At 43.2% G+C, this 15,218-nt stretch overlaps 1 protein-coding gene across 1 annotated transcript in view; it reads left to right on the forward strand.

The window, feature by feature from the left end:
* The window catches only part of PDZD2 (PDZ domain containing 2), a 374,099-nt gene that overhangs the window by 330,945 nt on the left and 27,936 nt on the right, over positions 1–15,218 (forward strand). Inside the window, exons 14-16 of the mRNA XM_006896805.1 lie at positions 7,935–8,016; positions 10,665–10,699; positions 12,682–12,838. Coding sequence (XP_006896867.1) covers positions 7,935–8,016; positions 10,665–10,699; positions 12,682–12,838 — 274 coding nt within the window. The remainder of the gene's footprint in view (positions 1–7,934; positions 8,017–10,664; positions 10,700–12,681; positions 12,839–15,218) is intronic.

Raw genomic sequence — 15,218 nt, forward strand, 5'->3', positions numbered from 1 at the left:
CTTTGTTTGCATTTACTTCTATGTAGTCAATCGTTTGTATCAAATTCAATCATTCATGACCCAAAAATAAGTTAAGATTCATTTTGTTGGGATTTCAGGACATTGTTGTTGCCAGACAGATTCAAGAGAAGTTTAAAGAGTGGCCTCCTCCTCTCTGACTGGCCTTCCACCTCTGTCAGTCCATAGGTGACCCGAGGGGACCACTTTTTGGTTAACACATACGGGGTCCCTCAATGTTTTTTGGCATCAGTATAACACTGTTGACCCATACTGAACTTGTCAGTGATTTTAAACGGACTTTGCTATTATTTGCTCATATTCCCTTCATTTTTTAGGGAAGGTTTTGTTGATTTTTTTTTTTTAAGCCAACCACAGTCCAAATCATTACATCCAACTCAATTTCATCAAATCACATTGAGTAAAAATTTTGTTGTTTTTAGTATATGATATATAAAAATTCCTTTTAATTGGTTTGTATCTAACTTTGTAATTAGGTTGTGGTCAACAAAATTCAACCTTCTCTTTTAAACAAATCACTCATTAAGAATATTAGCTCTTACCCATGTCTGTAATGTGGCACTGTTATAATTTGTGGCATTACTTGATTTTATCCTAAATGGTCCTGGGCTGCTGTCTCGGTGAACTTGTGCACCATTTTGAAAGGAAGAGGTTTCTGCCAAGAGGCCTTGTGGGTTCTTCTGCATGCCAGGTCTGAGATTTCTTCAGTGTGTTCACTCTCTAGTGTGATTCTTATACTCCAGGGCTGTGTGTTTGTTTATACTGGTTGGCCCCACAGAGCTGTAACTCCATCCTTTGATCTGGGAATGTGATGCCAACTAGAGTGTTAGGAAAATGATCACTCCTGAGTGAATTCAATGTCAACCCCACACATTTTTTAAAAGATTGTTTTATCTACATGGATACTTTTAAAAAATTCTGTAAGACATTTCCTGGAAATGCATGAAGGTGAAATAATTTTTTAAAACATCTTTTCTAAAAATTTCTTGACTAAAAGTCATTAGGGAACTCTGGTGGCATTGTCTGGAGGGAGTTGCCTCTCTGGTGGTTCAAGTCTACCTGCAGCTCCAAAGAAGGAAGATGGTCAGTCTCCTCCCGTGTGACGTGTAACCCCAGAAACCCACCGGACGGTCAGCTGTAAGTTGGTTCTGACTTGACAGCAATGAGTTTGAGCTTGAGTAGTGATGTCAGTTTGAAGACTAAGGTACATCTGATTCAGGCCATAGTATTTCTGATTACTTGCTATACATTTGAGAGCTGGACAATGAATAAGGATGACAGGAAACAAATTGACACCTTTGAGCTGTGGTGTTAAGGAAGAGCACTGAACATCCGATGGACGGCTAAGAGAACAAACAGCTATGTCTTGGAGAGGGTGCAGCCGGAGTGCTCTTTGGAGGCAAGATTGATTAGGCTTTGCCTCACATACTTCAGGCATGTTACTAGGAGGGGCTATTCCTTGCAGAGAGACATGATGTTGGAAAGGGTGGAGGGTTGACGAAGGAGAGGAAGATCATCAACGAGATGGATTGACACATTGCTACAATGGGCTCTTGTGTGTCAGGAAGTGTGAGGATGGTGCAGGACAGAACAGGGTTCAGACCTTTTGTTCATAGACTCACTATGAGTCATGCGTGACTTAACGGCACCGAACAACAATATTAAATCAAAGCTGGTTCCACAGTTGCCCATTTTTCTGGACTTGTCACGTCTTCTGCTTCTCTTTTTCTAACTCTGCGGGCCCGGTGCCTTCTGTAAGCTTATGTGTGGCTGTGCCCCATTGCTGTCCTCATAGCTCTCTTCAGATCACCTTCAACACCACTTTACCCCACACTCACAGCTAGAGCCTGTCTCAGCTCTTTCCTTGAAGGTCCCTGTTAGAGTTGTTTGCCTCCTTTCACCTCAGGAAGCAGACCAGTGGGCTGTGGTTGACCTAGCAGAGCCCTTAGCCACGTTTCTGAAGAATTACATTCTCAGTGGTTTGCCATCATCAGCTTCTAGACATGTTTGACTTCAAAACCCTTCCCAGCATAACACAGGCTGTGATTTGTTCAGAGGCCTTCCTCATCTCTGCCTGAAAGTGCCGAGCTAATTTGCCAATACAGACATCAAAATGGCATTTCCGTGCAAAGTCTAATAATCCTGACGGGCTGGTGGTCTGTGATCCCATTGAACACTCAGGTCACGTCGTATTTCTAGCCACAGTCAAAATGGTCTTATGTGTTGGTATTGGAGATGTGTCCAGGCAAACCTAATTTCCGCATTTGGCTGGATTTCCCATTTCTTCCTAGGTAAACATGGCACTCTTAGTTGTAACATCATACTGTATTTTTCTTTTGGTCAAGACTCCATTTTCTGTTGGATGTATTTTCATACCACTCAGTCAGCGTTCATGCCAACAGTACGTTTTGATACTGAATGTATGTGCTTCTTTGGTTTTTATGTTTTTCCAAGAGCAATACCACAAAAAAAGTTCCCTTCTGCTTCTCATAACAATGAAAGCTAGGCTGCCCTCTGGACACGTTCAAACCTTCCAACTCCTAGGTCTAGATAAGCTAAGGTTTGGACCTGCAAAGGTAGACGCTACAGTTGTTGTGAGGTGCCACTGCGTACTCTCTGACTGCTCGGGACCCTGTGAACAACAGCTCTGAACCTGGCCCCAACCTCGTGGTCTCTGCCCATTATTACAGTCACCGTGTCAATCCGTCTTGTTGAGGGTCTTCCTCTATTTAGCTGTCTCACTACTTCTCCCAAAATGATGTCTTTTCAGAAGGATTGACCCCTCTTGACAACATATCCAAAGTATATAAGACGACGGTTCACCACCCTTGCCTGAAAGAGCACCCTGGTTGCACTTTGTCTAAGACAGACCTGCTTGGTTTCTGGCAGTTTGTCTTTCTCCGGTGGAGCCTCTGGTGGATTTGAACTTCCATAGATGTAAGGCCTTTGGGTTAGCAGGGCAACTCCCTATGGATTATGCCACCAGAATTCCTGCTAGCAACTGCTAGCATACACTAAATAGCTTACACCAATAGAAATCCATTTGATTAGAATTATGCAAGAAATGCTTTACTCATTTCAAATCCTTGGAATTTTCCCCACTCAGAAAAACAATTACACAATATTGAAAGTCTAGTATCAAGAAGGGAAGTGCTGGCAGTTCAGTCCATTGTGAGTTACTCTGCTAACCTCAGAGCAACAACGTTCTGGCAGTTGAAATCCAACAATGGCTCCTTGGGAGAAAGATAGGAAATGTCCCCTGTGTGATTTTCAGCCTTGGAAACCCAAAGAGATTTATTTAGACTTATGGCAGTGAGTTTAGGTATCAAGAAATCTGTTGTTGTTGTTGTTGTTGTTGTTGTTGTTGTTGTTGTTGTTGTTAATTGCCATTGAGTCGAGCATGACCTAATTCCTTTCTATAACTGTTGTCATTTCTCCAAGTTCATACAGTTTCCAGAGGCATGTTTAGGAAGTGGATGCCACTCCTGCTTCCACACTCTGTTTTACAGCTGGGAGCTCAACCAAACACTATCCACATTGGGAAACCATTATGGCACTTGACACCCCAGTGGCACAAGGTTTAGCATCACAGCAAACTCAGATTACCTCAGTTCAGCAAATTGACAAAGAGTGATATACAAAGTAGAAGAATGTTCCCCCAAAATTTAACAACTAGTCTCACTTAGCAGTGGTTAAGTGTCAGGTTGAATATGATTCACAGTGAACCTGTGGACAAAAGACCTAAACTATGTTTTATAATTAACATCATTTCTTTATGGTGATAGAGTTTATAGAGTTTCCAGAGGCATCTGGTTTAGGAAGTAGATGCCACTCCTGCTTCCAAACCTGAATCAATCTGGAAGCTCCTCCAAACACTGAAATCTAGCAGCCACTGTTTAATATGTCATTTTTCTTGATTCATTCATACAACGTTATGCTTTGCTTTGTGGAGAGTTGGGTGTATATTGATTCATATATGTTTGTGTATATATGTACTGTTTTCCTTTGAATCTTATTAGATAGTACATAAAGGTTACTATATAGTTATGCTCTTCAGTTAAACTAATATGTAACACTACATTTTTTATAAAAATCTTTAGTGAGTAAGACAAATTTTTTATAATCCAAATATATTTATACTAATATAGAATTACCATTCTATACTTACCTGGCAGGGGAGATACCATGATCAAGAATTAACCATTCTAAGTGTTCTTAACTTTGTTGTTGTTGTTGTTGTTCTGTACTCTCAAGTCATCTGCAACTCATATTGACCCTCTGCAATAGACCTAAACTCTGCACTACCCCGTGCCAATCTTATTGTCTCTGACCTACCTACCCCCATTACCCCAGTCACTGAATCAGTCCATCTCATCAAGGATCTTCCTCTCTTGCCCTGTCCCTCCACCCTCAAGCATGTTGTCCCTCTCCAAGGACTGGTTCCTCCTTGCAACATGCCCAAAGTATGTTAGACAAAGCTTCAGAATCCTTGACTCCAAGGAGCAGCCTCTCTAGGATGGACCTGTTTGTTCTCCTGGCAGTCCACGGTATATTCAATACTCTTCTCCAGCACCACAGCTCAAAAGCATCAATTCCTCTTCTACCATCCCTAGTCATTGTCCAGCTTTCTGATGAATAGCAAGTAACTACAAAGACCATGGCTTGTATCAGGCGCACCTTAGTCTCTAGACTGACATCACTGCTCTTCAGTACTTTGGAGAGGTCTCTAACAGCAGATTTCCCCAGTGCAATTTGTCTTTTAATTTCCTGGCTGCTGGTATCAAGAGTGTTGATAGTAGAGTCAAGCAAACTAACTTTAAGGAAGAAATTCTATGAGGTGTCTTCATTGTCTTTTAAAATAGGATTCACTTCTGTGCTCTTTAGTGGTGTAATCTGTAGGGAATTGTGCGGCCACCCCGAAGCTGGTGTCCCTCTGGTGGCTTGAATCCACCAGCAGCCTCTTGGGGGAAGGATGAACAGTCTCCCCCTGTGCAACTGACAGGCTCCCAAAACTCACGGGCAGGGCAGCTGTGAGTCAGTTCTGAGCAATGAGAAGGGGTTTTTTTGTTGTTTTGGTTGGGGATTGTTTTCGCCAGTATTAGCAGGGCTTTAAAAAAAATCTTATAAACAAGAGTTCTATATCTTCAAGCTGAAATTGACCCATAATTGACCCTCCATCAGGTTTTCAGAGGCAGTAATCACTTGAGAGGAGCTTGGTGGCTTCTAAATGTGTGTCTTTGGGTTGTCAGTGCAGCCATCCAGAGTGTCCCATATAGGAGTTATTGTCGTTGTTGTGTTGTGTTGTGTATAGAGTCAGAAGCAACCCATAGCTGACCCTCCAGTGGGTTTTCTGAGGCAATGAATCTCATGAGAGGAGATTGCCCCTCCTCCCGCAGAGCAGCTGGTGGATTCGAACCACTTGTCTTTGGGATTGCAGCACAGCTTTTACCATTAGGCCACCAGAGCTCCCTTATATAAAAGTAGTTGTTGTTGAGTACCATCAAGTCAGAATTAGCTGATCCTCCAGTGGGTTTTCAGAGGCTGTTAATTGCACAGGAGGAGATTGCCCATCCTTCTTCCATGGAGCGACTGGCGGAGTTGAACTGTGTGCTTCTGGGATTGCAGTACAGTTTCTTACACTAGGCCAGCAGAGCTCCCTTACATGAGTTGTTGTTGTTGAGGACGGTAGAGTTGGAATCAACCCACAGCTGGCCCTCCAGTCCGTTTTCAGAAGCAGTTAATCACACAGGAGGAGTTTGTCCATCCATCTCCTGTAGAGCAGCTGGTGACCTTGAACTGCGTGCCTTCAGAACTGCAGCAGTTTCTTGCCACTGGACCACCAGAGCTCCCTGCCCAGAGATGAATCTTTAATATAAATGACAAAACCGATAATAATTCTAATGGAGAAATATGACAAATTTTCCCCAATGAAGAAGTAAAAAACTTTGACTTGACAACTTGGCACTGCCTGCTTCTGTGATGTAACAAGAAACTGTGTGTGTGTGTGTGTGTGTGTGTGTGTGTGTGTGTGTGTGTGTGTGTGTGTGACAAATAAAAACCAAGAGAAGGGAGCCTGGACTCTTCCAAGATCCTAGTGATGTTATAGACAAAAGTCTAAAGAACCGATTCAGAGTAAATTAAAAGAAACTGAAGATGGAGAGGAGCTCTGGCGGCTTAATGGTAAGGAAATGCATTGCCAACCTAAAGGTAGGTGGTTCGAATCCATCAGCTGCTCCGTGGAAGAAAGATGGGTAATCTCTTCCCATTTCATTATTGCCTTTGCTGGAGGGTCAGCAGTGGATAGGTTCCAACTCAACAGTATACCACTACCACCTCTACCACCACAGACATACAAGGGAGCTCTGGAGGCCTAGTGGTAAGAATCTGCACTGCAATCCTGAAGGCACATAGTTCAAATCCTCCAGCTGCTCCAAAGGAGAAGGATGGGCTATCTCCTCCCATGCAATTACTGCCTCTGAAAACCCACCAGAGGGTCAGCTATGGGCTGGTTCTGACTCGATGATATGCAACAACAACGAGTGGCCTCATGGTGAGGAGTTGCACTGCCAACCCAAAAACACAGAGTTAGAGTCCACCCACTGCTCGCAGGAGAAGAATGGGTAGTCTCGTCTGGGCAATTTGTAAACTGCCTCTGAAAACCCGCTGGAGGGTCAGCTATGAATTGGTTCCAACTGGACGGTACCTAACAACAATAAAGTTGTATGACTAGAGTATGGATTCCCCCGGCCCCTAAAAAATTGCTATCAAGAATTATGGAACAAAGAAGTTGATCAATGGCAGTCTGCTATAACTTTACAAGACAAGGGGTTTATCCCAGGATGTAAATCATTAAATGCACTATTCCACTGAGTTGACATTTTTTTGCATATCAAATCATTACTGATGGAGGAAGCTGATGTCATATCAAGACATTGCTGATGAAGGAAGGTGCACACTGGTTTGCATTCTGAAAGAAATTTCTCAACACAGACCAGGATCAAACATTTTATAAATCAGTTTCAGTTTATAGGCATACAACGAGTGATAACTTCAAAAGGGCAATGTTGGGGCCATCAGTTAAATTTGAATGTGAAATATGTATTAGACAATGGTTTATTATCACTGCTCAATTCCCTGGTTATTTACGAGAACTCACTTGTTCTTAGAAGAGCTATGCTAAAAATGTTTACAGTGCAGGATCCTGAAGTCTGCAGCTTTCTCTTAAATGCTTTCACAAAAAGCTATGGCAATGTAGGCAACATGTGTATATAACGAGAAGCCATGAATATAATAAATGTGAAAAATGTTGGCAGTCAGTGCATTGAGGTGAAAGACCTTCGATTCTTGTATTACTCTTGTTCTTTAAAAAGGTCTGAATTTTTTCATCAATAAAGTTGGGGTTTTTTTTTTCATTAAAAAGGAGAATAGATAATTGAGCATTTTAAAGAGCATTAAGTACCAGCCTTTTTGTTGATGATCATACAACCTAGATGTTTTGTTTCATGAACATGAGAGTCAATTGAAAGACTTGTTGCATACACATTGTATGAAGCAGGCCATTACACCAACCACATCTCTTCTTACATGCCCTCAATCATTGCTTCAGAAGATAACCATAATAGTTGACCCTGTGATGTGCTTCTTTATTTATTTTATTATTTGTGTGTGTGTGTGTACGATCAAATAGGATCTGACTAGTACAGGAGAGTGCCCCTCCTTCTCCAGCAGAGCATCTGGGGGATTTAAACTGCATACCTCTGGGATTACAGTGCAGCTTCTTGCCACTAGGCCACCAGAGCTCCCTATGATTTACTTCTTTACCTACATTCAGCCTCTTGGACTCTTGTTCAAGCTAGTTTCACTGGGGAAGATAAATAAATCAAACCATCTAATTTGTGTTTTCTGCTGAAAATCAGGTTTCCGAGCAGGAAATGGATGAAGTGATAGCACGCAGCACTTACCAGGAAAACAAAGAGGCCAATTCCTCTCCTGGCTCAGGTACAGTAACGGCACGTTTTCATTCGACATTAAATCGAGTTTCTCATTACGTTTCCGCTGGGGCACTTGCCAGTGCAATGTTACTGGATTCTTTGTAATTATCACATTAGGTAAAAAGAGCTAGCAAAGAGATTCTCTCCTTCCTCTTCAGGGGCTACTTTTGATTTCTGTAGTTATGCTGAATGGGTTTCAACAAAGATCTGATCATGCTTGCCTCTTATACTCAGTTTCCAAAAGTGAGCTTATAGCATTTTGTGTTTATGCACAACACTTCTGTGTGACAAATGCAACCAAAATATCAGCTGTTTGGTAAATGCAGAGTATTATCCATCCCTAAGCAGGGGGTTCTTTGGCATTTCAACTAAGAATCATGTAATGTGATATAAAAAAAAAATCATCATTTCTCCTGTCTTGAGTGGAAACATTCAGGTAGAGAAGAAAGAGATAGTAAGAGGGTTACATTAATTTAAATGCTGGAACAATGCTCACATTTTTTTTCTCAGAAATGGAAATTTTATAAAAAGGCATTTTTTTCTCTTTATATCCATAAAATGATATAATTTTTGCAAGTATAGAAATGTGTCATAAATGATACAGAATGTTCCTTAATTACATCTCAATGCAACTTGGTACTTTCTTCCCTCCCTAAAAAATGAGAGAGAACCAAAAAAAATAATATGTATATAACTGTATATATATATTTTTTATATATATTTATATAATATAGACAAACAAAATATGAAAAAAAAATCATTTCCTCTTTGGTATAAAAATCACTCTCACCTTGAGAGACACACAACACAGACATGATGTTGGGTTTGTAAACTGCATGGCCAAAAGGGATTTTCCTGCCAGACTTTCCGTTCCCCTGGTCCCTGCCCAGCCCACCCACCTCACCACCGCCCACTTCCTCCAAGGCTCCCACATCAAGCATGCAAGATCCCCATGCCTATTTCTGGCTCCACACCATTCCTAATGCACCCACTCCATCAACAGACAAGGAAGGGATTTTTCTCAAAGCGGATTTGGTAGCAACTAACTTGGGAAACAATCTAAGCAGGGAAAGGGCTTCGCAGACATGCTGTTGGAGAAGAGCTGTGCGGAGGATCTAGTCCTGTTCTGATCCACCAGGCGCGGGGCGGGCTGCCTCCTCCCCCTCCAGCACCACCCTGCATAGGAAACTACCTCCTCTTGACAGATGCTGGGGTTGGATGGGGAGGACTCCTGTTCCCCGGGAGAAGGAGATGCCAGCTTTTCTTCTCACCTCAGAATGTTCTGGGTTCTGAGGTGCATGTACAGGAAAACACCTGATGAGGAGCGAGAAAGGGACACCAGGCAGGAGTCTGCTAATGAACTTCATCTAATTTAAAGGAAACCTCATTTCCACCTCAGCCTCTCCCGCCCCAACCTAAATTGTATACCCAGCTTCATCTCACAGAGGAGGATGGGCTTACTGTCCCAGGCTCCAGTCCAAACCAGCAGGACTTGTGGAATCCAGGAATTGGTACATATATGTGCTGAGGTGGGGAGTCAGGCGACAACATTTTACTCTCAAGGTGAAGAAGGAAAGAGAACCTGACCTCCCCCTTGGGCTCTCCAGCACCTTCTTAGCTGACAGGTTCCTCCTCCCCAGGTCAGCCTCCCTGTCACAGGCCCACCAGCTGTTGGAGAATCTAATGTTGCCATGTGGTCCCTCCCCAGACATTCAACACATGGTCAGGCCAGGACCTCGCTGGACATAAATATATCTAATATTTCTGTAACAGAGAAACTTAAAAGAACTCTTGGGACACTTCTGAGATTGAGATCTTACTGCTGTTAAAACTGGTGCCCAGGAAGAAAAAGAATGAGAGATGAGTTTCTTATTTTCAGAGGTGGAAGAGGGCATAGGAATGCTGGGCAACCATGAAATATCCTCCTCGTCTGCGTTCATAATGAAGGAATTCAAAGTAACACAGACAACATAGGTTCTTTATTTGCCAACTCATTATCTGGCCTGCCCTAGCTGGAAGATGTGTTCTCACAACCCCGACACTTACATGTCATCATTGCCTAAAGGTCTCATCTCCTAAATCCCCATGCCCAAGATCTTTCTCCCAATGACAGAAAAAGTCTCAATGCTGAGCCTTTTCATCAAAACCTCTCTGTTCATGATTTCTTTGAAGGAAATTCATGTATTTATTCATCCTTGAGTCTACTCAACAAATACCACGTAACACCTACTAGGTGCCAGGCGTTCATGCTGAAAATTGTAGATGATACCCAGTTAGTGGGCATCTCTGCCCTGTAAGGAGTCCTTTAGTTGGGGAAGAGAAATGAAATTTATCCACTTAAAACTAAATGATAGTACTTTTAGGGACATGGATGAAGGATAGATTTAATACTTTGAAAGTTCAGAAATGTCTTCCAAGTGCAATCATCATAGAAGTAGTAGCATCGACTAAGGGCTTGACGGATGAGCAGACTTCTGGGGGGGAGGGGGGTGGATGTTGGATACCCATGTAGCTTGCATGGACCATCAGCACCAGCCAACCAGAAGGAGTTTTGTTTAATATGTTTAGCTCCTTTTGCAGTTAAGGATGAGAGCCCATTTGTGATTTGAGCTTCCTTTTTTTGACAATATAGTGATTTTTTTTTTCTTCTAATAGGCACTCCATTGAAGAGTCCTTCTCTCGCCAAAAAGGTGAGTCAAAGTATCCTTTCTGTCTCCCTCAGTTTGACCTCAAACCACTTTCCACCAATAAGTTACCTTCATGGCAACCCATATATGTCAGAACAGAACCCCAGAGGATTCTTAAGAGGTGATATTTCAGAAGTACGTCAAGTAGAACTGAGTAGGATTGAACCTCTAACTTTTGGGTTCACATCCAAGTGTGTTAAATATTTACACACACACCCCCAGCGATTGAAGAACTTTTTCCATGAGCCTGAGGGACCAACCCCTACTTTTGCCCATAAGTTGTTTTGCTACTTTATAAAGAAAACAGTAACAGTGCTCATCTGAGAACCCATCTTCATATGTGCTTCTCTTGTTAAGTATTCATTTGAGACTTGAGACAAGAACAGAGCAATAAAATAACTGAACTGCTGTTTGAGAAATACCTGTTTATTTTTCAAGTGCTCCCCATGACAACGAAGGCATGGGCTGGCTTCTTCAGGACAAAACTCTGAGAGACTGGGGTCCTGCTAAGCTGGGCTCCCAGAGTCAATGTCTCGGGGTTCTTGATTCCCGCATCATGAGTGGGCCAGACAACTTAGCCTGATTCCATTCTGTTTTCCTACATACCCCACTCAAATGTTTTTTTCTGGGTTGGTTGAGAAATGGTTCTTGACTCTTTTCTGCTCATTGCCAAAAATTTGACCTCCCCCCAAAAAATCTCCAAAATCATTGCCATTTTGATCATTTGTGGATACAGTTAACCATCGTGAGGTAAATGGATGTGGACTTTATATCACAGCTCTCTCCAAGGGCCATAGATTAAAATAATGTGCTCTTGGAAAGATATCAAGTAATTAAAGATGCTGTTGTTGTTGATTGCCTTTGAGTCGAGCACAACTCATAGCGACCCTATGAACAAAAGTCCTGAAGCCCCTCTACAACCATCGACATTTATCAAAGCTCATAGAGTTTCCGGAGGCATGTTGTTTAGGAAGTGGATGCCACTCCTGCTTCCAAAATTAAAAATAGTCCCTAATTTATGATGGGGTTCCATTCTACAATTCAATCCTAGTCATTTCTAACATGAGTTCAATAACTCTTTTTTGTTTTATTACTGTGTTTATAGATCTAGTCTTTATTTGTAATTGTAAATATTACATCTGAGAATAATGACACATCACAGCATTGTAACACACGCACTCATTGTGGTCAAGTTGGAACCGACTCAAAGGTGGCCCTCCAACTATGGGGTTCGAGGCTGTGAGTCACACAGGAGGAGATTGCCCATTTGTCTCCCACAGAGCCGCTGGTCGATTTGAACCAACAGAGAGGACTAGCCTTTGGATTAACAGCACAACTCCCTATGGACTGTATCACTAGAGTTCCCTTGTATTATTAGTAATATGACAAGTTGCAAGGAGTGACCAGTCCTTAGAGAGAGGTAACATGTTTGGGAGGGTGGAGAGACAGGGCAAGAGAGGAAGACTCGATGAAATGGATTGACTCAGTGACTGGGGAAACGGGGGTAGATATGTCAGACACAGTGATGTTGCCTCCAGATAGTTCAGAGCTGTTGTACATAGGATCACTCTGAGTCACAAGCAACTCAGTGGCACACAACAACAACATATTACTAATGATTGTTATTTGTGTGTGCCATTGAGTCAGAACCAACTCACAGCTGACCCACTATGAGTTTTCAGAGGATGGAAATCACAAAGGAAGAATCTGCCCAGCTTTCTCACATTGGGCAACTAGTGGAATCAAACCATGTGCCTTGGGGTTGACAACATAGCTCCTTACCTCTAGGCCACCAGAGCTCCCTAATGTTAAGAAGATATATTTTTTTTTAAAGATTGATATAAATGTGGTATGGCATAAGCCAACGATGTAGTAATGTCAGGACTACCTGCACTGTTTTAAATAGCTTACTGTTTAAAAGAATCGGCACCTGGTGCTGGCCTGCTGGCCTCTGTCAGTCATCCGGCTCTTTTTCTTCTCCACAGGACTCCCTTCTCTCGGAATCCGAACTCTCCCAGTACTTCACCCACGACGTCCCAGGGCCCTTGTCAGACTTCATGGTGGCCTGCTCTGAGGATGAGGATCACCCCGGGGGTGGCTGTAGCACATCGGAGGATGGCAGCCTGCCCCCCAGCACCCCTAGTAAGCAGTGGGTCTAGAGGGCAGAAAATGGGACATGGAGGCACAAGGCCGTGAGGGTCTTTCTGAAAGTGCCACAGGGGAGGGTCTTTCTGAAAGGGCCACAGGGAGTGAGAACAGCACAGCCCCTCACTGCCAGAGCAGAAAGCAGATCAAGAGCCCATAGTCCAGACCCATGGTGCCTCTAGAGTCACACCAGCAGCAAGAGGCTCATTTCTTTGTTGTTGACTCAGAGACTCACAGGTGTGATGCCGAGAATGGGGTTTATTAGGGAAGTTGGAAAGTGGGGGAGGCAAAGAATATCACCCAATGCAAACCCAAGTTTTTAGCCCAGCAGCCCCAGGCACAATTCCTCAATTAGTCCCGATGCCAATATTCGTTCAGCCAGCAGCTTTCCTTCCATAATCAAAAGCTAGAACCACAAAACCTTTAACTGTGGCCAGCAGAAATGCAAGAAGCCTCAGATCACACCTTGCTACAGTTTCTGCACCATCATCACCAAGATCTTGCTCTCACGAGGTTCTTGCTCTAGTCTCCCTCAGGTCTTGCCCATCTCAAGTGTTGCTACTCAGTGGAAAGCTTACGCTTTCTCACGCTCGCTCTCTCACTTGCTCTCTCTCTCTCTCTCTTGCACTCGCTCTCTTCTCTCTCTCTCTCCCTCTCTCTCCCTAGTCCCACAGCTGTTGATCATTTGCAAGACCATGTGTCTGCAGATAAGGTAACTGTGGAGACCAGAGGGGGCTTATGTAATGGCTAAAAACAGCTGACTTTTTGGCTAACACCGTACAGAGGAACACCGGAGGGCCCTGGGTTCTGCATTCCGGTTAGAATTACGGTTCCTGGGCACTCCAGCGGCACTGCAGGCTGTGCTGCTCCCGTCTAAAAAGAGATCTAAAAATTATACCTCTGGCTAAATAGAAGCCATCTTTCTACTTAAAAGAAAAAAACCCCACAGCTATCAAGTCCTTTACGACTATTTGTGGCCCTCCATTTGCTTTCTGGGGCTGTAAATCTTTTGTTTATTTCTATTGTTGTTGTTGTTATTTTATTATGGGAAGAAAACTGCCCATCTTTCTACCACAGGACAGCTGGTAGATTTGAACCACCTACCTTTTGGTCAGCAGCGTTACGCAGTTTGCCATCAGAGCTCCTTTTTCACCCTAGAAACAGTCTATTCTGGGAAAACCTGGTCCCTGTTAATGACAGGCAATCACTCACACAATACGCGATGAGCACACATTCCGTGACCAAGGGCTGAAGGATGCTAACCACCTTTAGACACCGTCCATATATCTTGGACTTGAATTTTATGGCATCATCAGATCTGGTTTGGCAACCTATGGCTTTACCTACTGGAAGAATCTCAGCCAAATTTCAGGTCCCCTCCCTCACTAAACCCCAGCTTAATTCCACTGAAAACTCAGCGGATAGACAATTCAGAACTGGTAAATCAGATATTGCTAAAAAGGTGGTTTCACCTCATTGATTATCTGCTCAAGAGCAAGAGATAATAATTATCAGACATGAGCTTCCCTGATTTCTCAAGTTTCTGCCGGTGCCATTTCTTCCTCCACCACCACCCCCCTTTGGAGAGACAGAGGATTGACAACTCCAATTCTCAGCAGGAGAACAGTTGATACGGGTACTCTGATCTCTGGTGGAAACATTTCACAGTGAAGCCACATTTCCTTTTTCACATGGCTGAGCTCGCCATGCTTCAGTCTCCTCCCTGGATGGGTCTCTGTACATTGGCTCTTAGAAATAAGACAATTCCAGATCACTGTGCAGTGCTCTCTAGGAGCTTGTTGAGGTCATTTTGGCTCAAACTCATGGCGATCCCACATCCAGAAGCACAGGAGGTTGCTGGAACTGTGCCGTCATCACGGTTTGTGAATATGCTCCAGTCTGTCATGGCAGCCACCAGATATTCTGAGTAACTTCTGACCCACATGACTCACCATCAGCATTCTTTTGGCCAGTGCTTTGCTGTGATCTGTAGGTTTTCACGGGCTGATTGTGGAATATAGACACTTCCTTGTCTCTCTTAGCCTGAAAGCTCTGCTGAAATCTGTCCACTGTGACAGCAATCAAGCCATCCCAGTATTACAAATTGGCAGACGGGTGGTGGTCCAGGAACTTGTTCAGTCAGGTCCCCCTTTGTGCCATGAGGAAGGATATCCTATGATTAATAAATCCCAGGGGTATGGAACCTGGTGATGGTCATCAGAGCAAGTTACTTAGATGGGTATTTTCTGGAGTAATGTTCAGGTGGTTCCAGCCACATTAGACACCATGGAGCTTTGTGACATATATGCTTCTGTCTTGAAACAACACATATTTAAGTTAAATTAGCAAGCTTGGAGTTGTTACTGTTTGCCACTGA

The sequence above is a fragment of the Elephantulus edwardii genome, unplaced genomic scaffold, assembly GCF_000299155.1.
Source record: "Elephantulus edwardii isolate Elephantulus edwardi_28Jun2011 unplaced genomic scaffold, EleEdw1.0 scaffold00191, whole genome shotgun sequence".
Taxonomy (NCBI): domain Eukaryota; kingdom Metazoa; phylum Chordata; class Mammalia; order Macroscelidea; family Macroscelididae; genus Elephantulus; species Elephantulus edwardii.